General features: G+C 39.3%; 1 protein-coding gene across 4 annotated transcripts in view; it reads left to right on the top strand.

Annotated features, from left to right (window-relative positions):
- daam2 (dishevelled associated activator of morphogenesis 2) overlaps nt 1-21,810 on the top strand; it is a 328,775-nt gene that overhangs the window by 192,220 nt on the left and 114,745 nt on the right. For 3 of the 4 annotated variants that reach the window (XM_062973532.1, XM_062973528.1, XM_062973522.1), the window contains exons 15-17: nt 5,124-5,231; nt 7,978-8,013; nt 9,497-9,603. In XM_062973532.1, the coding sequence (XP_062829602.1) occupies nt 5,124-5,231; nt 7,978-8,013; nt 9,497-9,603 (251 nt within the window). The remainder of the gene's footprint in view (nt 1-5,123; nt 5,232-7,977; nt 8,014-9,496; nt 9,604-21,810) is intronic. The other variant, XM_062973529.1, reaches the window with a different exon arrangement.

Genomic DNA, 21,810 nt, shown 5'->3' with positions numbered 1-21,810 from the left:
CAAACTTTTTAAACAGGGGGCCAGTTCACGATCCTTCGGACCATTGGAGGGCTGGACTATAGTAATAATAGTAATAATAACAACAACAACAACAATAAAAAGAGGGTTGGAAGAGACGCTTTGGGCCATTGAGTCCACCCCCCTTCTGCTTTTGTGCACCAAAAGCACAAGCAAAGCACCCCTGACAGATAGCCACCCAGCCTCAATGATAATAATAATAATAATAATAATAATAATAATAATAATAATAATAATAATAAAAGAGGGTTCGAAGAGACCCCTTGGGCCATTTAGTCCAATCCCCTTTTGCCTTTGTGCACCAAAAGCACAAACAAAGCACCCCTGACAGATGGCCACCCAGCCTCAATGTTAATAATAATAATAATAAGAAGAAGAAGAATAAGAATAAGAAGAAGAAGAAGAAGAAGAGTTGTAAGAGAAGAAAGGACCCCTTGGGTCATTTAGGCCAACCCCCTTCTGCCCTTGTGCTGTGGGGGCCGGATAAATGGCTTCGATGGGCCGCATCCGGCCCCCGGGCCTTAGTTTGGGGACCCCTGTTCTAGATCCTGGCTCATCTTCGTCTGCCAACCAATATGCCATGATTTATGGGTTGCATGTGTTTATCCCATGGACCACAGATTTAGGCGAATTCTTCATTACAGTGAAAACCACAGATCATAATGGACAGAATCAAATTAGTAAAGTGATTCTGAGTGAAAACTTTGGTGTCATGTGTAGAATGGTTAGTTCTCCTGAACAGGAAATCCTTTTTTTGGGTTTTATTGGGGCTTGTATAAAGCCTGATTTGTCTTAGAATCATCGAATAACAGAGTAGGAAGAGATCACATAGGCCATCTAGTCCAACACCCTGCTATGCAGGAAAAGCACAATCCAAGTACCCCTGACAGGTGGCCATCCAGCCACTGTTTAAAATTTTCTAAGGAGCTTCCACTACACTCTGAGGCAGAGTGTTTCACTGTTGAACAGCTCATATGGTCAGGAAGTTCCTCTTAGTGTTCAGGTGGAATCCCCTTTCCTGTAATTTGAACCCATTGCTCCTAGTCCTAGTTTCAAGGGCAGCAGAAAACAAGTCTGCTCCCTCTTGCCTTTGATACCCTTTCACATATTTATAAATGGTGATCATGTCTCCTCTCAACCTTCCCTTCTGCAGGCTAAACATACCCAGTTCTTTAAGATGCTCCTCATAGGGCATTGTCTCCAGAACTTTTGATCATTTTAGTTCCCCTCCTCTGGACACCTTCCTGCTTGTCAATATCTCTTTTGAACTGTGGTGCCAGCGCTTTAACACACTGTGCCACTACCAGGGGCCCGCCTAGAATTGGACACATTATTCCAGGTGAGGTTTAACCAAAGCAGAATACAAAGGTACCATGACTTCCCTCAATCTAGACAATATACTCCTTCTGATGCAGCCCAAAATCCCATTGGCTTTTTTAGCTGCTGCATCACAATCTTGGCTCATGTTCAACTTTTTATCCATGAAGACTCCAAGATCTTTCTCACATGGACTGTTGTCGAACCAGGCATCACCCATCCTATATCTTTGCATTTCATTTTTTTCTGCCTAAGTGTAGTATCTTATATTTATCCTTGTTGAAACTTACTTTTTTAATTTTGGCCCAGCTCTCTAATCTGTTTAGGTCATTTTGAATTATGATCCTGTCTTCTGGAGTATTAGCTATCCCTCCTAATTTGGTGTCATCTGCAAACTTGATAAGCACGCCCTCTAAACCTTCATCCAAGTCATTAATAAAAATGTTGAACAGTACTGCCCCAGAACCGAACCCTGCGGCACTCCACTAGTCACTTCTTTCCAGGATGAAGAGGAACCATTGGTGAGCACCCTTGGGTTTGGTTGCTTAACCAATACCGCCTAATAGTAGCATTGCCTAGCCCACATTTGACTAGTTTGCTTGCAAGAAGATCATAGGGGACTTTGTTAAAGTCCCTACTGAAATCAAGATATGTTATATACATCCACAGCATTCTTCTTGAAAAAAACACAGGTTCCTCCTATTTTTCCAAACTTTGCCTGGACTAAGGGATGTACAGCCCTCCAAATGTTATTAGACTACAACATTTGAAGGGCTGTACATTCCCCAAAAGTATAATCCCTGACTAAGGCTAAGGTTAATAGGAGTTTCAATACAAGAACATTTGAGGAGAACACATTCTTCCTTCCTGTCGTAGGAGAACTTTTAAATGGGATTTATATGGTTCTTGGCTGGAGAAATGGCTAGCAGCATAATGAAAAAGTAACAACTTGGCAGTGAGTGTATCCTCAGTCTCCAATATTTTCCTAAAATGAGATGGAGTTAATGAACAACTTTCCCTGTTACATTCTATGGATCATAAAATAGACTTGTATCCCAATGCTACATGGTTCTTCAAAATTTCAGGATTTTACTGATCTCGTTTTCACAAACTTACGGGAGCCTATTCTATATTTAGGCACTAACCATAGCCCATTATGATGGAGTTTGGGAATAAGAAGTCATAGCTGGGAAGAAAAAGTACTGATTTCCATTCTTTGTGCTGAACCTATTTCTGGCTTGTCTCACACTGACTGCACTTTATGTCAAGTATTTAAGTGCAAATGACACAAGTGTGGTGGGATTATAAAATACATTTAGGAACCAAATCCTTTCCAAAGGGACAGTTCCTTATAAAGATGTATTCAGCCTAATTGTGTGTGGATGTTCTTTAAATACTTTCCCCTCTATGTCTTAGGCAATCTCTGGAGAACCCTGGGAAACATTGTTCACAGGTCTTATTTCTCATAATGGGCTACAACTTTTACATAGCAGAGAAACCAGATAACTAATGTTAAGAAGATTAACTTGGAACAAAAATCTCTCATTAAAAAAGAAAAAATAGAATGATACACAGATGAAATGACCTTTTAAAGTAACAGTGAAAGAACAAGAATTTTGTTTTACACTGCTGATAAGGGACAACAAATACGTTTATGAAGCTAAGGAAAGCATATGTCTGGGCGAGGAGACTTCATGAATCATTGTCTCTTTTAGAATACTCTGTCTTTTTGGTTGAAGGCAAACAACTATAAGTAATATAGAGCTGAACAGCTATGGAAATGGTTTGACAAAACTAATCAATTTTTATGCCAGGGAAAAAGGATCAGTGCCAAGAACAGGAATCTCCCTTCCATGGAAGGTTGTTCACACACAACTACAGACCGTTCAGGGGTATGAGATACAGCCTAAGCAGACAGAATGAGCTAATTTATTGTAATGCACATGAGCTGCAAGTACCCTCTTTTCCCCACAATGCCTGTTTTGGGATCTTCCTTGTTTTCATATAAATACAGCTTGTTTCATATTTGCCGGTGATTGTGGTTTAGCAGTAACTGTGACCAGTTTCAAAACAAGCCCACTTGAAAAAATGATTTATAACTAATCATGGATAGCATAAATTACACACTTTTATGTCATGGCACAAAAATACTGAAATACGTTTAAAAGCATTTTAAATACAATTTAAATGCTTTTAAAAGCATTCATGTGGGGAAGTTTATGCTTAAGGGTCTGGCACTGAAGTGGGAGTATCCTGACTTTACCTTCCAGTAAGTGACTGAGCAAGGAATCAGACAGTTGAAAGAGACCCCAAGAGCCATCCAGTCCAACCCTATTTTGCCATGCAGGAAGGCACAATATAAAAACTTCGACAAGATGGCCATCCAGCCTCTGCTTAAAAACTACCAGAGAAGGAGCCTCCACCACACTCTGAGGCAGCATATTCCATTGCTGAACAGTTATCACCCTCAGTATGTTCTTTCAAATGCTCAAGTGGAATCTTGTCCCCTGCAAGTTGAATTCATTGCTCCATATTCGGGTCTCCAACGCAGCAGAAAACAAGCTTGCTTCCTTCTCGTTGTGACATCCTTTCAAATATTTAAACATGACTATCATGTCTCCTCTTAGCCTTTTCTCTCTCCAACTATTGCAAAACTGTCGCCAAAGGGAAAGCTAAGGAGTAGACATCTGACCACAACTGTACCTACATCATATTGCTCTCCCCCTTTTCTTCTTTCAGGTTCAATTAACTTAAATAGGATATAGGTCAAAGTGGCCCTTATTTGACCTAACTTTCTGTGCCTAGTCTCATTGTTCCATAATTGGTCCTCCTTCAGATGTGTTTCAAGCCTCACAAAGAGTTCTGCAAGATAGCCTCTTACGAAAAGCAACAGTAGTGCAAAAATACAGTATGGTGTATTCCGTAAGCCATTGAAACCATCAGGGGTCTTTGTGATACTTGATTCTGATACACAGCATAATTTGATATGCTCAAAAGTCTCTTCAAGGGAGTCAAAAGATATTTCTGTTATTGTTCTTTTTAATTGCTAGGCACTTCCTGTCATTTCTGCCTCTTCCTTTGAACTTTCTTTCCCTTTCCCTACCCCCATTATCAGATCTACTTGTTGCTCTGAGCACTGACTTGTTCCTTGACTGTTTTAAAAAATGACTGTGTGTGGGAAATTGAGGCTGTTTCTAATTACTTCACTAGTGAAGTGTTAATACACTTTGCTGCCTGAGTGCACTTCTGGAACTTCAGGCCAGAAGGCTTTGAAAGATCCTTTTGCAGCCACTTGGTAATCCTTTCTTCTGGACCACAAGACACCACATGCTGTGAAGGTCTTCAGCTTTGTCGCCAATGTGATGGTTTCCTCCAGCATTTTCCCCACCCTCTGGTCTCTTTGAACATTTAAAAATGTATTTTTCTTTGGCATAAAATGAACACTAATAAAAAACTATTTAAATAGTGCCTACATTTATGTCAAACTTGGAAAAGTTCTTCTTTTGCCATATAGCTCCCAGAATTCCAGTGCTGTAATCCAAAATGACTTTTTCCAAGCTTTGCTCAGGAATGTTTTTAAATAAAACAGTAAAGGCAATTAATTTTAAAAGCTCGTTTTTGAATGTGGAAAGGGGAAGTTGTAAAAGCTGTGGAGAAAAAACTAGACCTTCAGGTGGATGATGGAGTAAAGATAAACTCCACGAACTTGCAATTTCAACATGATGATTTTCATGTGTGTCGCTACAGTGGCAACACTGACAACATATTTGAATCTGTTTGGATTTTAGGAAAAGATACATGGCACAATTTGGCATGAAATTGATGATTTAAGGGCTTTCAAGATGCTTGATTTGGAGGATTTTGAGAAGATGTTCTCAGCTTATCAAAGACACCAGGTAAGTAAATCCCCTCTTGTTCCTATCATTATGACCTTTCAGTCCCTAGAATATCTCTGTATAATTGATTCTCATGTCTGGTGTGCCAGTGGACTGGAACAATTAATATGTTTGCTGTTTCAAAGCAGAACTTAGAAAAGTTACTTTTTGGAATTATGACTCCCAGATCCCCCCCAGGTCAGTGGGAATTGTCATCCTAATAAGTTCCAAGTTCTGCTGTCAAAGAGAGCTTTTTGAAGATCCCTATTTTCTGTTAATCTACCCTTGGGTTACCTGTTGGTGGTTGTGACCACAGTATGCCACTTTGATTGCTGTAGTGAGCACCCATTGATGCAGTGGGCTAAACTCTTGTGCTGGCAGGACAGATGACTTGAAGGTTGGGTTGCTGACCTGAAGGTTGCCAGTTTGAATCCAACCTGAGGAGAGCACAGATGAGCTCCCTCTTTCAGCTCCAACTACATGTGGGGACATAAGACAAGCCTCCCATAAGGATGGTAAAAAACATCAAAACATCCGGTCGTCTCCTGAGCAACATCTTTGCAGACAGCCAATTCTTTCACACCAGAAGCAACTTGGAGTTTCTCAAGTCGCTTCTGACACAAAAAAATTGTTGTAGTATTCCAAGGAGAGCTCAATTGAACAACCATTTTGATTTCACACAACTTGGTGCTTAGACCAAATCCTCTGGTGTTGTTTGGAGACCAGGACCAGTGTGTGTGTGTGTGTGTGTGTGGGTAGGTGGGGAGAGAATGCACAGTGAGCAGCTCATGTCAGGCCTCGGAACTAACACTAGTTCTGAAGCTAAAGATAAAGCACAATAAAACAACTGTGTTATATTACTTTGGCTTCAAGTCAGACCTGGAATTGAGTCTGCCCTTTATTTTTTGGTTTTAAAAAGTGTACTCCAGAAGGAAATACTCCTGTGTCATCTAGAGTTCTAGTTGTTTAAAACTTTTGATCTTGGGATCTAATGCTGCCAATTTTATTTCTGTCTCTTTCTCCTGCCCTTGCAACCCAACTCCTCTTGAATAAAATGTTGCAAGCAATTGCTGAGTCTGGAGCTGTGAGATTAGATTAGCTCAGCATTCAGTTTGTCTCAGCTTGCTTTCTTTTTCTTTGTTCTAACAAATAAAGATTATAACACTGGCAACATATTTTAACAGCAGCTATTTATTAGAATGTTTCCTCTCTGTTTTCTTGGAAAGCAAATTACCTGTATTTTGTCTGCCTCTGATGAATGAAATTCAGCTGGATGAAAGCTGCGGCGTCTTTTCTCTCCTTTCTAAATCCTTTCTTAACTATTGGAATGCAATATGAAAACATGGCCTTTTTTTAGCTTTTTAAAAGCAGCCTGCTGCTGTTCAGATGACAGCACAAAGCTGTTTAGGAGCCTAAATCTCTTTTATCCGATAATACAAAATTGTGAAACCAAATGAAAGGAACTTGTTACATCCTCAGTTTTTCTTTTAGCGCCTGTATTACAAACAGGTTACAATCAAAGCTGTTTCTAATGGTAAACCTTCTGACATTTTGTCCTGTGTCAACCACTACTATATGGAGCCAACAAAAGCTTTTAGCGCATGACTCCAGAAACTGGCCTGACTACAACACCTTTCAGTTCCCACTAGAACTGGGCCATTTCAATTTTGTGCTCCTGGTAAGACTCAAAATGCACTTTTGAAAAAATAAAAAGCACCATCAAGATTTGGCTGGTTGAGTTTGAAGTAATATACGAATCCTGACTCCAGTTCAGTTGTAGATCTTCCTAAGTTTCTGGGTTCTCATAGGTTCTACTTCTCAGCACTTTCCACTAACTGTGAATGTACATTTACTAGATTCTGAAAACATTGGTCTTAAACCAGTTTAAAAGAGTATTTTAATATCCTACCTCATTTTCAATCTATTCACCATAGGTTTCTTATTTAAACGTAACAAGAAACGTAATTGAGAACTTGTCAATAGACAGAGGTGGCACTAGGAGTGTAATCATAAAAAGCTTGTCAATATTTCCACCTATCAAACTGAGGCATGATTGTCTATTCTGGACAACCATATTCTGGACAACAATAACTTACCTTGAGTTTGTGACTTTCAAGTATTATTCCAAACACTGGTCTTTTGTCCATGGAGCTCAGAGTGTACAAGTGAGTGAGGAGTGTGTGAGATTGAGATACTTTCTTTCTCCTGCTATAATTAATATAATAATAAGTCTCTCCTTCTACTAGTTTATTTCATTTCGAACTTCTCCTGCTTTCTTTGAAAAGGCAAAGTGTTTGTTCTCCCCTCCCTAACAATGCATCTGCTCTTAGTTATGCAGAGATGAGGCAATATCATTCAGTGACTTAGCGTGAATAGAGGTTACTTTAAATTCTCACTAAACCTTATAAAGATGTTCCAAATGCATTTTCCTTGTTCTTAAGATTGTCTCAAATGGTGATGGGATACTTAGACCATAGTCATTGTAATACGTCAGACCTATTTCTGAATAGATATGCAAAGGGTTGGCATGTTAAGTGTTAGTTGTGGATTCTGTGCACAAAAGGAGCCTACTCAATGTTTTCACTTCGCTGACATGGAGGGGAGAACAAACTTTAATATATTTCCTCTTTGATTCTTAACAGCCATGGCATTTTAATTACTTAGAAAATCAAGTACTATTGCTTTGGTAAACTCAGTACCTTTTATTCTTATGGCTAACTGTTGGCATGTTTCCTTCTCTGTCATCTTGGATTTGCTGCCTGAGTAGGACCTGCTAACTAACCCTCCTTCTTCCTGTAAGCAGGTGAGTATTACTGTCTGTCCCCTGTTCTGACTTATTGGAGTTCTTTTAAAATATTTATATTAAGAAACCCAGCAGAAACACCAGGACCCAGGCTGTTTACTGTATGTGTAAGACTCCTTTTGTCTTAATTTTTGAGGACTTTGTGGACTAGTATTTTATGGCTTCAAAAGTTGCTGTCCTTTTGTGTAGCCTTCTATACCTTCTGGAGGCCACTCTGCTCCTGAAAGTATCCTCACATACACTCATAAACAGAAGCAACAGGGAACACGGTGTTGCTTTTGTTTTGGGAAGGATGTTGGAGGGGGCTTCTGAGGATATTTTGTAGATTTCTTTTGGCAAAATGGAGGCTTCCAGGTGTGAGAAATTATTTACTGTTCCACAAATATTTTGAAAGCGAGGCTACACATGGTTTAATATTTCAAAAGTACCTGAGGATCACTTTCCACATTGCTGTATTCATTGCTCATGAGTAGGGAAGGAAGGAAATAGCACTGAATTCAACAGTTGGAATGGATTTGTTTTTGGTGCTGAGTAAAGATACTGTAACCTTAGTCCTATTGCTAAGCCTGGCAAGTATAGACCTGTTGAATTGATTTAAGGTGTTGATTCATTATTCACCAGTTGATACAATGGGCTTGCAATATGACCTCTGTATCCCAGGGGATGTATTCCTGAACCTACAATCGAAAAAGGGAACTCTAGATCAGTGGTTCTCAACCTGTGGGTCCCCGGGTGTTTTGGCCTACAACTCCCAGACATTCCAGCCAGTTTATCAGCTGTTAGGATTTCTGGGAGTTAAAGGCCAAAACATCTGGGGACCCACAGGTTGAGAATCGCTGCCCTAGATAACAACAGATCAGTGGTTTTCAACTGCAATAGATCCTGTTGAAATTAAGTTACCATAGAGTCACACTTGGGGTATTCTCCTAGGAATTTTCTAGGTCTTCCAGGACAAATCATAGTAACATCAGGTGGAAACAAACTATAGAACTCCAGGACAACCTAGAAAATTCATAAAGAGGACATGTTTTGTCAGATGCAGATAGGTGAAATGATGGATACAAATCCTGTAGATATGGGAGTCATGTATAGTTGGGAATATTGAGAGATTATTGGGGTACACTGGAGTATGAGGCATGGGAGTGCTACAAAATAGGATGTTTTACGAGTGTGGGCAATCCTGTTTACAGCTGTAAGAATAAGATGGGAACCAGACATAGTACAGACACACACATGCACATACTATCCTCTTTCCATGTGTGTGTGTGAGCTTGGAGAGAAAGAAACTACTTTAAGCTTCCATAAGTTTCATTTAATTTTTGTCTTTATATTTCTGCATCTTGGATGGATTTTTTCAAAAATCTTGACATTTGGAACTCTAATTCCTAGCTACTTAATGGCCTTCTCTGTGTTACATTGTTTAAAGAATGAAGAAGAAAAATACATGCCACTGATTTTTTATACTTTTTGAAACCATTTGTAGAAGGAAATGGGATCAACTGAAGATTTGTATCTATCCAGTCGAAAGGTTAAAGAGCTTTCTGTGATTGATGGCAGGAGAGCTCAAAACTGTGTCATCCTCCTTTCAAAGTAAGTGTGGTTTAATTTGAATTTACTTTACATTTCTTTTTTGGGTATGCAAAAATGATGCAAGGAAACTTCCTATTCAAACACTGTCAACTGAAAGGGAATGAGTAGATTGGGGACTGAGAGAGGGAACAGAAATCTGCTACATCCATTTTGTGCAAGTGAATTCTCAAAATCCAAGCAACTAAATTTGTTCAAGACAAAAAATCACTGGAGAATATCATGGCAAAACCTCTTTGACTGAAGTGGTGCATAAACCAGTGACTTCGGGCCCTTCCACACAGCCATGTAACCCAGAATATCAAGGTAGAAAATCCCACAATATCTGCTTTGAACTGGATTATGAGTCCACACTGCCATATATTCCAGTTGAAAGCAGAAAATGTGGGATTTTATTCAGCTGTGTGGAAGGGGCCTTGACTGATCAGAATGAATCTGGGATGAGAATTCATTTTTGACAATAGACATCTCATTGCACTACTCCCCCATTTTAGCAAAAGGCAACTTTTAAATACAATATATTTAAGTTGGGGTGCAGGCAATAATATAAGGTAATTTTGCCACCCATGCCCTGCCTCGTTTTGCTCACTCCCAGTCTCCTTTGGATGGGCACTGAGATTTCATAGTCCGAACCAAAGCAAGGAAGACACTTACACCTACCCTTTTCCAAAACCCCTTTTGAATCATATTCTGCATGGTGAACTATTGAACTTTGTGAAAATACAAATGTGTAAATTAGGGGAGACACCACATAAAACCTTGAGCATCTCACTCTGCTTTTGGGTTGTTCCCTCTCCTTCTCCACAGCTGTTTCCAATTGACTGTAACTTTGCATATATCCTTGTAGTTTATCCCCTTTCTGTTTACATTGGGTTGTCACGCCCTTTAACATAAAATGGCTGTATGAAGGGTTTTCCCCCTGCTTCTTGAAATGTTTTTGTTTTACTAACACTGTCTTAGAAAAGGTCAGGTGGGGCTCATATATCCTAGAGCTGAAGAATCCAAAAGCTAGCTGAAGTAGGAAATAACCATCTCTCTGTCTCTCTGCCTTGTCTTTAGAAAGGCTATGGGGGAAGGGATTAATTGGTGGAGATGAAAATTGGATTATGTGCTAGTCTATGCTGATGCTGAGATGAATTTGTAGCTTTTCTTCACAGTTGCTTTTATCTTAATATCCTTCTTTCCTATAGTTGGGAAGTCTGCCTATCATATATTCTGCTGTCAAAGGTGTCCTTTTGCTCTCAAGTGTATTTTTTTCTCATCCTATGGCATATATCATATCATTGTATCAACTTCAGCCCCTATGATGCCAACTGATCTTTACTCCTAGTGCTTTTAAAATAAGACTTGTATCTATTTAAAAATGTTTTTCAGGATGCATTCCAGTGGAATATTTAAAAGAATTGCTTTTAATTCCACAGTAGTGGGAATTAAGTTTAGCCCTGGGTCCCTATGTAGCTGCCTTTTGTTCTTATATCAGTAGAAAGGCAGGATAAAAGTAAAGTAGATAAATAACCCTCTCATTAAGTGAGGATTCCTATTTGCACACTTGTGGAGTGCATAGGAAAGATGTATTGTAGCTTTCTAAATGTACAGAGCAAGCAGCTTTCTATAGCATGCACTGCAATCCTTTCTGAAGCAGGCTTGTGTTTTCCTAATTACATTTGTCACCTTCTCTATGTGCAACAAGCATTGGGCAGGATGTAGCCAGTGAAATTTACATTACATTTTTAAACGAATTTTGGGCCTGTCCATGTGTCTGTCAGGTGCTAATAAGAAATGCTGAGAAATTTCCAAGTCAGGAAGACTTGAAACTGAGAATTGTTCTTTGTCAACTAAAAACATGTGGCCAACCTACATGAAAGGTTTGAGCAACTATAGTCAAAACTTTGAACTAGGTAGAGCAATGGTCTGACTCAGGATAAGGCAACTTTCTGTGTTCATGTTCTGTGTAGCATGTAGAAATGGGAGAAGAACGTGGGCATGAGATGGACTTTCCAAGTTCTGGGGGAGCAATAATTAATATAACTCCAAAGAGAAGGTGGAACAAAAGTCGTGTGTGCCTTGATGGCTCAGCTCCATCACCTGAAAGATGGATTTATTAATAGTGTATTTGTCCTGACCTGAAGGAGAATCATCTTTGATATCTTAAGCAAACCAGGTTGTTTCACTGAACATCCAGCAGAAGGTGCCTCCTCACCTCATGCACTTTACTTCAGAAATATTTCTTCTGTCCTTCTTCTCTTCATGAATGCTATTTAAGATCCAAGCCCTTAATGACATAGAATTTCAGAGAACAGTGGAATTTCTCTTCTAAGAATAGATGAATAAAATGAATATTTTGTGCATGCCAAGTGTGCTAACTAGAAAGCACTTGATATGAACTCTACTCCTTGTAGGCATCTGCAAAGGGGCGTGTGTGTGTGTGTGTGTGTGTGTGTGTGTGTGTGTGTGTGTGTGTGTGTATGAGTATGTGTGCGAGTGATAAATGATGTTACCTTCAGTTCAGTGTAGGATAATCTTTCTAGTTAAATCAAGCATGTCATGTGGAGTTTTCCCATCTTAAATCTTCATCAGTAGGCTGTGTGCTGGTTTCAACATTTTATATATCACAAATCTGCAAAGTCACAGCAAAGAATGACAGAGGATAGAAAACAAAATGAGGGAAGCTGATTTTTAAAGTTATTTTAAAAATAATATATTAAATACAAACGAAATTTTACTAAAATAAAGTTGAATAATAAAATAAAAACAAAGTGTTGGAATATGGCCATATAGCCGGGAAAACTCACAGCAACCCAGTGATTCCGGCGATGAAAGCCTTCAACAACAAAGTGTTGTCTGGTAATGACTAGCCATAAAATGAATCTAGTAAATAAACTAATGGAATCTGTACCAGGTATGTGTCAAAAGAAATATTTTAACCAGCAAAATGCAGATTGGTGGGAATGTTGCAATACTAAGAAAACAAATATCAACATTTTAGTGGCCTGCCTCCCTCCCTCCCTTCCTTCCTTCCTTCCTTCCTTCCTTCCTTCCTTCCTTCCTTCCTTCCTTCCTTCCTTCCTTCCTTCTTTTTTCATTTAAAATCTGACGACTATTCTAGAAATTGATTTATTGAAATATTTAGAAAGTATATCAAAATATTATCATAATGTTTAAATATCTTAAAGGCAGGAAGAAGCAGCAGCTTGTTTTCTGCTGCCCTGGAGACTTAGGACTTGGAAGAATGGGTTCAAATTACAGGAAAGGATATTTCACCTGAACATTAGGAAGAACTTCCTGACTGTAAGAGCTGTTTTGCAGTGGAACGATTTGCCTCAGAGTGTGGTGGATGCAGCTTCCTTGAAGGCTTTTAAACAGGCTGGGTGGCCATCTGTCAGGGGTGCTTTGATTGTGCTTTTCCTGCATGACAGGGGGTTGAACTGGATGGCCCATATGGTCTCTTCCAATTCTATGATTTTATGTTAAGGCAGGGAATAACACACATGAAATTTGAGTGGCACAAGTCAGTTTCAAAACATTCCGTAGAACAGTTGGGCCAGCTTAAAGTGCACAAGCAAACAGACAAGTATTTACCTGGCACTGAAATGACTCCAGAGTCAGTGTTAATTGAACCTCCCTGGTGGAGGGTGTGTTTCAGGCCAGCTGCTCTTTTCCTAGCTGTTCTGCAATGCATAAAAAGCATCTAGGGAAGAGTTTCTCCTGCAAATCTAAAAAGGCAAGGCAGTTGAGGTGATGATGATCTGGAGCAGGGTACCCCAGACAAGTATCTCTGGGTGCTACACCCCAAACCCTTGAACTGTCCATCAGCTGAATGGTGTTGCTTGCCTGGAACCCTTACCTTGCCTTCCTCCCTGATCTGCCCTTTGCAGTACCACTGGGCATGAAAATGGAGCTGGACACTGCTTGACATTTAGTGTTATGATATCTAGCGTGGCAAAGTAGGGAGGAGGAATTGCTCTCACATCTCCCCATCCTTTCTGAAATCGTCTTGGCGCTCTGCATATGTCACTTCTGGTAGTAAGCAATATGCAGTTCCATTTTCTGCCCAATGGGCACAGCAAATAGTTTGAGAGGGGGGGGTTAAGTTGGTGCCATTCCCTGCGCTGTCCCAAGTCTAGAGAATGCAGGATCACAGTGTAACCAACTGTGTCTGCTTCCCAAATAGGAAGCAACACAATTGATTACACATACCTAAAGTTGCAGGTTATTCCACAGCTGTGAGAAGGTTCCAGAGTCTCCCACAATTTCTGTTAATGTGATTGATGGCCGTGTTATGCAAAATCAACTCTGTGAATCATGAAATTGTGTTGAATTGCATATATTTGGCCCCACTTTGGCTTTTGTACCAATGAAGAGAGCAAGGAAGCAATGAGTACAGCTCCTTTTAACAGATTTTATGAATAATTATTTTTCTTCTGTTTACTCATAGGGTGGCTCATATGTTTTATTTATTCATTCATTCTTTTCTCCCTGCACAAGATTTGAAGTATCTTATATCTTTGATTTGAAACAATGCAGTTCATGCAAAATGTGTGTGTGTGTGTGTGTGTGTGTGTGTGTGTGCGTGCGTGCGTGCGTGCACGCGCGCGCACACGCTTGTCTGTGCATGTGCATAGGGAGTGTAACACATGAATATTACCTATTCTCTGTAGAGCCAGGGCTTGGAGGGAAGAATTGAAGAAGCAGTAAATTGACTACTGTAGATAGGTGACTCTGTTGTGTGATGGGTGAGTGCTTGGTTTTGTAAAGTATTGCCTCTTTGCCAGTAATAGTAATATCTGTGGTTTTTGTGTTGCTGAAGAGGAATGTACTAGGCTTTATTTCACTCATCTTCTCCTCTTTCACAAAATATCCTGTGCAGGCTCAATGCCAGCAGGGGAAAGACAAGGTATTAAGCATCAATGACATTTTTGTCCTATTTATCAAGGCGCTATATTCTTGTCTGTCTGACCTTCTGCTTAGTCATTCATAAGTGGTCTGAAACAAGGAAGCATTTAATTGAAGAAGATAGTAACGTTTTTGTTGAATAACTATGATATGATTCATCTAATTCTTGCCCCGTGGATAGTTTGGTCCCCTTTCTGCAATCTGTCAAACTCCAACCGCATGCCTACTCTTCTCTGTAAGATGAACCAAGCTATATCAAATTGGGAACGTTAAGAATGCATTGAATTAGCAATTCAGGGCTCTTTGTTTCTTTACCCAGCTTCCTTGTGCAGCTTTTATATCGTCTGGGGGAATGAAATGAAACAGATAGTACTCATCTGCAACAGTAAGCAAAGCGACATTTGGCATATTGTCATTTAATGACTCATCATTGCAAAGTTAAGAGAGAATGCGAGAGTGAAAATGAAATAGATAAAAATGATAGCAGAGGATGTAAGACTGCTTTGTCCTTTTCTCTTTGAAGATCTCCTAGTTTTTTCCTTTACACTTGTATATTTTGACCTTAAAATAAAGGATTTATATGGCATGAAGGATTTAGTATTAAAATATGTCATGAAGAAAATTTTGCTTCCTCTGTGGCACAGTTCAGCATCTAAGCCACCCCTTCTCTGCTTTCAGAAGCCAGACATTCAAGGAGTAAGTGGCTTGGAGTTGCCACCAGCTGTTTCTTTTGTTCCTTTCCACAGCCATGAGCAATTGGAACTGCCATTGTATTTCCCATTTGTCTTCACCTACACCAGTAAGACTGTTAGCACCCTTGTTATGATAACTCTAATAGGTAAAGGTTTCCCCTTGGCATTAAGTCTAGTCATGTCTGAATCTGGGGAGAGGGGTGTGTGCTCATCTCCATTTCTAAGCTGAAGAGCCAGTGTTGTCCGTAAATGCCTCCCAGGTCATGTGGCTGGCATGACCGCATGTGGCTGGCATGACCGTTACCTTGCTGCTGGAACAGTGCCTATTGATCTACTCACATTTGCATGTTTTTGAACTGCTAGGTTGGCAGAAGCTGGAGCTAACAATGGGAGCTCACCCTGCTCCCCGGATTCAAACCGCCAATCTTTCAGTCAGTAAGTTCAGCAGCTCAACAGTTTAACCGACTGTGCCACCGGGGGCTCCAATGATAACTCTACTATATATTTATCTGTTCATCATACCTCCTGAACATTATAGGGCTTCATAACTTATTACAGCACATTAAATTACTCCCAGAAACGGATAAGCATATGATAACTCCACTATATACTTATCTGTTTTTGGGAGCAATTTAAAGTGCTGGTAATAAGGTATGAAACCCTATATAGATAATGTTCAGGCTGTATGATGATCCTTGTGTTCCTCAAGGTGGAAGTTCTTCAGTGGGGGCTCTTCTCTTGAATCAAAAGTATTCACAGATGAATGGCTATCTGTCAGGAGTGCTTCTATTGTGTATTCCTGAATGGCAGGGGATTGGAGTGGATGGTTTCTCCCAAATCTATGATTCAGTGGCTGATTAAAACATGGGATAGCAGCTTTTCAATGGGCCCATCATCATTTTGTTGGCTGCTGGAAACATTTCTGTTGCATGAGACGCCCATTTCTTTAAAAAAATGATTTGAGAACATTTTGAGAAATTGATAATATCAGAATTTTGTATGATTTCAGTGTTCTTGTTCCTTGGCAAACCAAGGGATTTGTAAAAGAAAGTATTTTTCATCCACACAATTCTTCTTTGTGGTTGTAAAGGCATCATAATGGTTTTTAAAACTGCTGGCTGTAAAATAAGTGGTCCAGGCAAACATCTGTGATAGTACCTTTTTAGCAATGCTTTAAAAATGTAGCAGGATATCAAGTTAGGTCTTTTCTGTAAGAAAGCCGATTAATGCAAAGTCACAGATTTATGCACAAAAATTGATAATATCTCTCAGGACTGTGTGAAATAACAGTCTTTATGTTTTCTCCCTTCTCCCTCTGTATGATTGCCAAACAATAAAGTATTTCATGACTAGTCTTCTGGTATTAAGTCAGCTGAGATGTCTGGAAAGGCTGGGGATGAATCAATAGGGAACATTTATATGTCCTAAGGGGGTGAGAGGGGAGGGAGGTTAAATGTCATATTAGAATTGATTTGATGGCTGGTAATCAATCTGAGTTGGGCATTTTGATGCCTTCACTCCTTTATGACTGATTGTGGTGGTGAAATGCCATGGTAGCTCTTGGTTTTCAAGCCCAGGGAAATATCTACTATAGGTTTTACTTGAAAGGAGCTATCTAGGGTGCTGAATCCTATTTTCCCCAATACATTCTGCATCTTGGAGAGTTCCTTTGAAGTTCAGAGAAAACCCGACATGGAAGCTGCCAACCACAACTGGTGTGTGTGTGTGTGGGGGGGGGGGGGATAAGAGAAGTTTTCTACTTGATGTACTGGATGCCCAGACTCGATCTAGAAATCAGAGAAGTAGTGAATATATTCCGTGCTTTATCTATAAAAGCTCTCTATGGGGTCTCAGTAAGCAGATGAAAACAAAATCATTAGTATTGGAATGTGGGGAGACTGGAGAGCAAGAGGTCTAGAAGAACAGATCCCAGCTGTATAAAACTAGACCTCAGAGAAAAGTGCTTTTGCAGATCTTGGAGAACAGCTGTGCAAACTACAGAGAGAGAGAGGAGAGAGAGTTCTCCCCTTTCTCAGACTATCTATCTTCAGCAGCTGCTAGCTTCTTCTGTAGGCTGCTGGTGACAATCTTTCTTTTCTTAGAAGCCAAACTGGTTTTGAATTAGTGCTATACTGGGACTTGCCCTCACTTACATGATTCACTGAAATGAGAACTTTGCTCCCATATGTATTTCAATACATCTTGAGGTAGTAAAACATCCACCAAGCACAGCCATAGACATTGTTTTTGTAAAAGTACACTTCGTTATGCTTACTTGTGTCATGGGGCATTCTTTATGACATTCGAGACATTTATTATACTAGTAATTTAACTATGGTAAGCAGGAAAAGTTCCCCAATGACAAAAAAAGCAATAGATTTGTGGAGGTTGTTGCTTTTGGTTGTTTGGCCTTTCCCTCTCTGTTTTCAGATTTCCTTCCTTGGAGTAATGTTCTGTAGGATTTTGTTACTATTGTTGATGATATATTAGCTAGATTGAAAAAATTCTATAAGCAAGGTTTCACTTGTGGAAATGTGGAATGCAAGCATATACCTTTACAACTAAGTAGCTAAAAGTGTTAGTAGGTAAATGATATGACAAAAGATGTTATTTGGTTCTATTAGGTGTTTATGCCTTGATTATTCTAAACATGAATTATTATTAAATTAATAGTAATGTTATTAAATGAATAGTAATGATGATCAAGATCTTACATCCTCTACTTAGCTAAATATATTATAAATCAGTAATGTCTCTTCCTCACAAAAACCCCCTTTCATTGCAGTCAGCAGCTAAACTGAGTGATAGAAATTTCTTCTGCTTCCAATTAGGACACAGCAGCCTGATGCTTACAGTACTTTCTTGCTAGCAAAGTAGGACTCCTGTTACAGTTTGTTCTCATAGTGTCATTCAATGGTGTACGAATCCTGCCATTCATGTACGAATCCTGCCATTCACCCTGCCCTGGTGCCCCCAATAAGTATAAGCTGACTCGAGTATAAGCCAAGGCACCTAATTTTACCACTAGAAAACTGGGAAAACCTATTGACTCGCATATAAGACAAGGGTGGGAAATGCGGCAGCTACTGGTAAATTTCAAAAATAGAAATAGATATCAATAAAATTACATTGATTGAGGCATCAATAGGTTAAATGTTTTTGAATATTTACATAAACTGTAATTTAAGATAAGACTGTCCAACTCTGATTTCTGTATATATTCAAGTATTAGCTGGTCAGGACCCTCAGTTGAGTATAAGCCGACACAAATATAAGGCAGCCAGGACCCTCACTCGAGTATAAGCCAACCCAATATAAGCCGGCCAGGACCCTCACTCGAGTATAAGCCGACCCAAATGTAAGCTGGCCAGAAAAGTCTACTGTCAGAAAGACAGCCAGGAGGCAACTGAAAGCAAGGGAATTCCAGAACCCAGGAACAGCATTTGTTGTTGTTGTTGTCGTTGCTGTTGTATTCCCACCAGAAATGCCTTTAAAGGTGAGAGGACTGAGTCTGGATTTTTTTTTGATTTTTTTTTGCATGATTTGGAATTTGACTGTGGATTGGCTGCCAGAGTAGGAAAGGTATTCCTTTTCTGCTTTAACATGCTTAATATTCCCTTTTGGACTTTCACATTGATACTTCCAGGAATGGAATCTAACTTTTAAGTATGTTTAATGTTAACATTGAGGTTAGGAAGCATTATGTGCCTTGCTGAATGCTATTTTTGGACAAGAAGTGTTCAGAAGTATCCATTAATTGCATCCTATTTTATATGTCATCAGCAGAAATACTTAGTTTGGTCATGCTTCCATAGTCTTTGTAAACAAATATGAAGCAGAAATGATGGTATTTGAATAATGTATGCCATATCAGGTTTGTCAGTATTTCAGCCAGGAGGAAAAATCTATTTTGGGCCCTTGCTGAACCACTAGGAAGATCAATGATGACACCTTTCCACCAATATGATATCATTTAGTGTATGTCCTCTGACCACAATCACATTTTAATGTGATTCCGCATTGCAGCCAAGACTGTCCCCCTTTCCAAGTAGTCATCCTCCTTCAGCCCAGAGTGGAAAGATTTTAGGGATCTGTTTTAGCTTGCAGTTCAACCAGTACACCTGTTTTTACTTAAAAAGCATCACATCTGCTTTATGTTATGGTAGGCTATTTTAAGATCCACTGCCTGGTTAATCAGAAGCTTTGAAAAAAACACCCAGAATGAGAATACTTGATGAACAGCTCTTTGGCACAGTTGCTCATCCAGCTCCTAGCTCGGTGTTAATAACACATTTGTAGGAGTGTGTGCTGCAGGTTGTTATTGAACTGTTCCCTCTAGTGTGTTAGGATAGCAAAATGAGATTGAATGGATCTGCAGTGATCTTTGAGGGGCCACCTCAGGTATCATTCATGTCTAACACCTATAAACTTCAAAATAGACACGTTGATTTGGGTCCCCAAATTCTGTGTGAAAGGAGTACATGTCACTTGAGATACATGTTTCCTCACTTGTTGCTTGACAAATATAAATAAATATTTGAGTTTCTACACTACACCTTTGGGCATTTTGTATCAGGGCAACTGGACAAGATGCCGAACTTGATGAGGCCAAAAATGTATTACTATAGCTAGAGGCAGTACACTTTTCTCTTGGGTGTCTTGTTTAATTCTCCTAAAATGTGTGTCCAAGGCAACTTCTCTTGGGGTGTAAGAGAGTAATTCATTCTCTATAGCCTATTTAGCTTTTGGCTTTTCCAGTAAAACTTGTGCCAGCTGGAAGAATGAGGATTATATTTTTCCATGCACAAAGACGAGGCATTAATCCAGTCAGTATGAATTGTGTGCATTTATATTTAGATGAGAAATGGCAACATACAAGGAATAGTGGAATCTCTCTGCAAGGTTAATCCTATGCTTCATTGTTTGGTTGCAACAACGTTTGAGACTCAGATATGACTTGTCTTCTGATTTCATCTTTTGCATTCAGGCAGTTTTTGATGTATTTAGGGGATTTCACATATGTATTCATATATTTTTGAATGCTAGAAGAATCAGACAAAAGTTAAGTAGGGTACTTCTAATGTCAACTTTTCATTTTTTTAAAAATCGCCAATTCTTGATTACATTTGACTGTGATAAATGTCTCAGATTTAGTACCGTTTCAGGTCTGGAAATGATTAACATGTGTTTGTTCACCATTCCAAAACTAAAACAAAAACATAGATGTGCAAATGTTGTTTCCTATGGCAAAGCATTCATTAGAACTTTATCTGTAATGCATGTCCTCTAGAGGCTTTTTGTGCATTTTGATGGATCTTAAATCTAGAACTGGATTGGGCACTTGGACAGATTCAGGAGATTTCTGATGCAAAATGGGATTCCTGTAAAATGGGCTAAGCTAGAATCAAAACAAAACTTGTTAGTGATTTGGAGTGACCAGATAATGCATCTCTAAAAAGTATATTCATTTTATCTCATGCTCCTCATTTTAAGAACAGACAGGTCACTTCCAGAGATATTACGTATTTACATGCTGAATTGAGGTGGCTCTATGATGGACCTCTGAATGTTTGACTAATGTCCTGTAGAAGATATGGGACCATTTCAACATGTTTAGGTCCACTCAGCTTTTTTCCCAAAACCCTTTCTCCAAAACATTTTCAGAACTTTCAGTTTTGAAAAATGACCTCCACCCCTCAGTCCAAACCAGAGGATGAAACTGTTGTAGAATTTCCCTTGTGGCTTAAACTAGAGGGTTTGGGATCCTTTTAATTGTATTTTTGATGCACAGTGGTACTAGGCCAGACCCTGGGACCCTGAAATTGCAGGTGATCCATGGAAGACTGCATTCTTCCACCTCTGGACAGGTTTAAAGTACAGTTTTGTAGGAGTCTGAGAGAAGAATACAGCTATAAAATAGAGTAACTGAATGCTTTTTGATTGTTTTCTCTCACAAGAGTAGAATTGTTCAAAAACTTCTGGTGCAGATTCTCTGTTACCTTGGAGAAGATAACATTGACTATATGCATGGAAAATCCAGGATGTCCAAGACTGTCTGGCTTTGCTACTGTATGTTCCACATCTATCATCTACCCGGGGGATGATGTGTGTTTCGCTGCCAATGAACCTGAAAACAAAACAAAAAACGTTTACCTTTTGCACTTCGTGTGACTTGGGTGCCAGAACAGCAGAATTTTTTTTTAAAAAGAGTTTTAAACTGTTTTTCATTCATCATAACTCCCTAACCTCTGGAGCTGTCCTTCTGAAATACTGCAGATTTCCTGTCTAGAGAAACATCTATGATACAGGTCATTTTCATTCAAACTGCTTTGAAAAAAATCTTGCTAGTGGTACAGACTCTCAAATCGGAATACTTCTCTCCTGTCTCATTCTCTATCTGATTATTAATCTCGACTTTCATAATTGTCCACAGGGGAAAACTAGGTGGTGGTGGGGTTTTCTGTGTGAAAAGCACTAGATAATAAAGGCTGTTCTTGCACAAACTCTCTGCTTTTCTATTCTTCTGAAACTTTATCTCCCCAAGATTACGCTTCTCAGAAGGGACTACTATCTATGTAAATAGCATTCTACCAAGAAATAGAAAAGTTACACAACCGGTTTTCTC

This window comes from Anolis carolinensis, chromosome 1, assembly GCF_035594765.1.
Source record: "Anolis carolinensis isolate JA03-04 chromosome 1, rAnoCar3.1.pri, whole genome shotgun sequence".
Classification (NCBI taxonomy): Eukaryota; Metazoa; Chordata; class Lepidosauria; order Squamata; family Dactyloidae; genus Anolis; species Anolis carolinensis.
The sequence above is the reverse complement of the archived record's forward strand: the minus strand, read 5'-3'. Positions and strand labels throughout refer to the sequence as shown.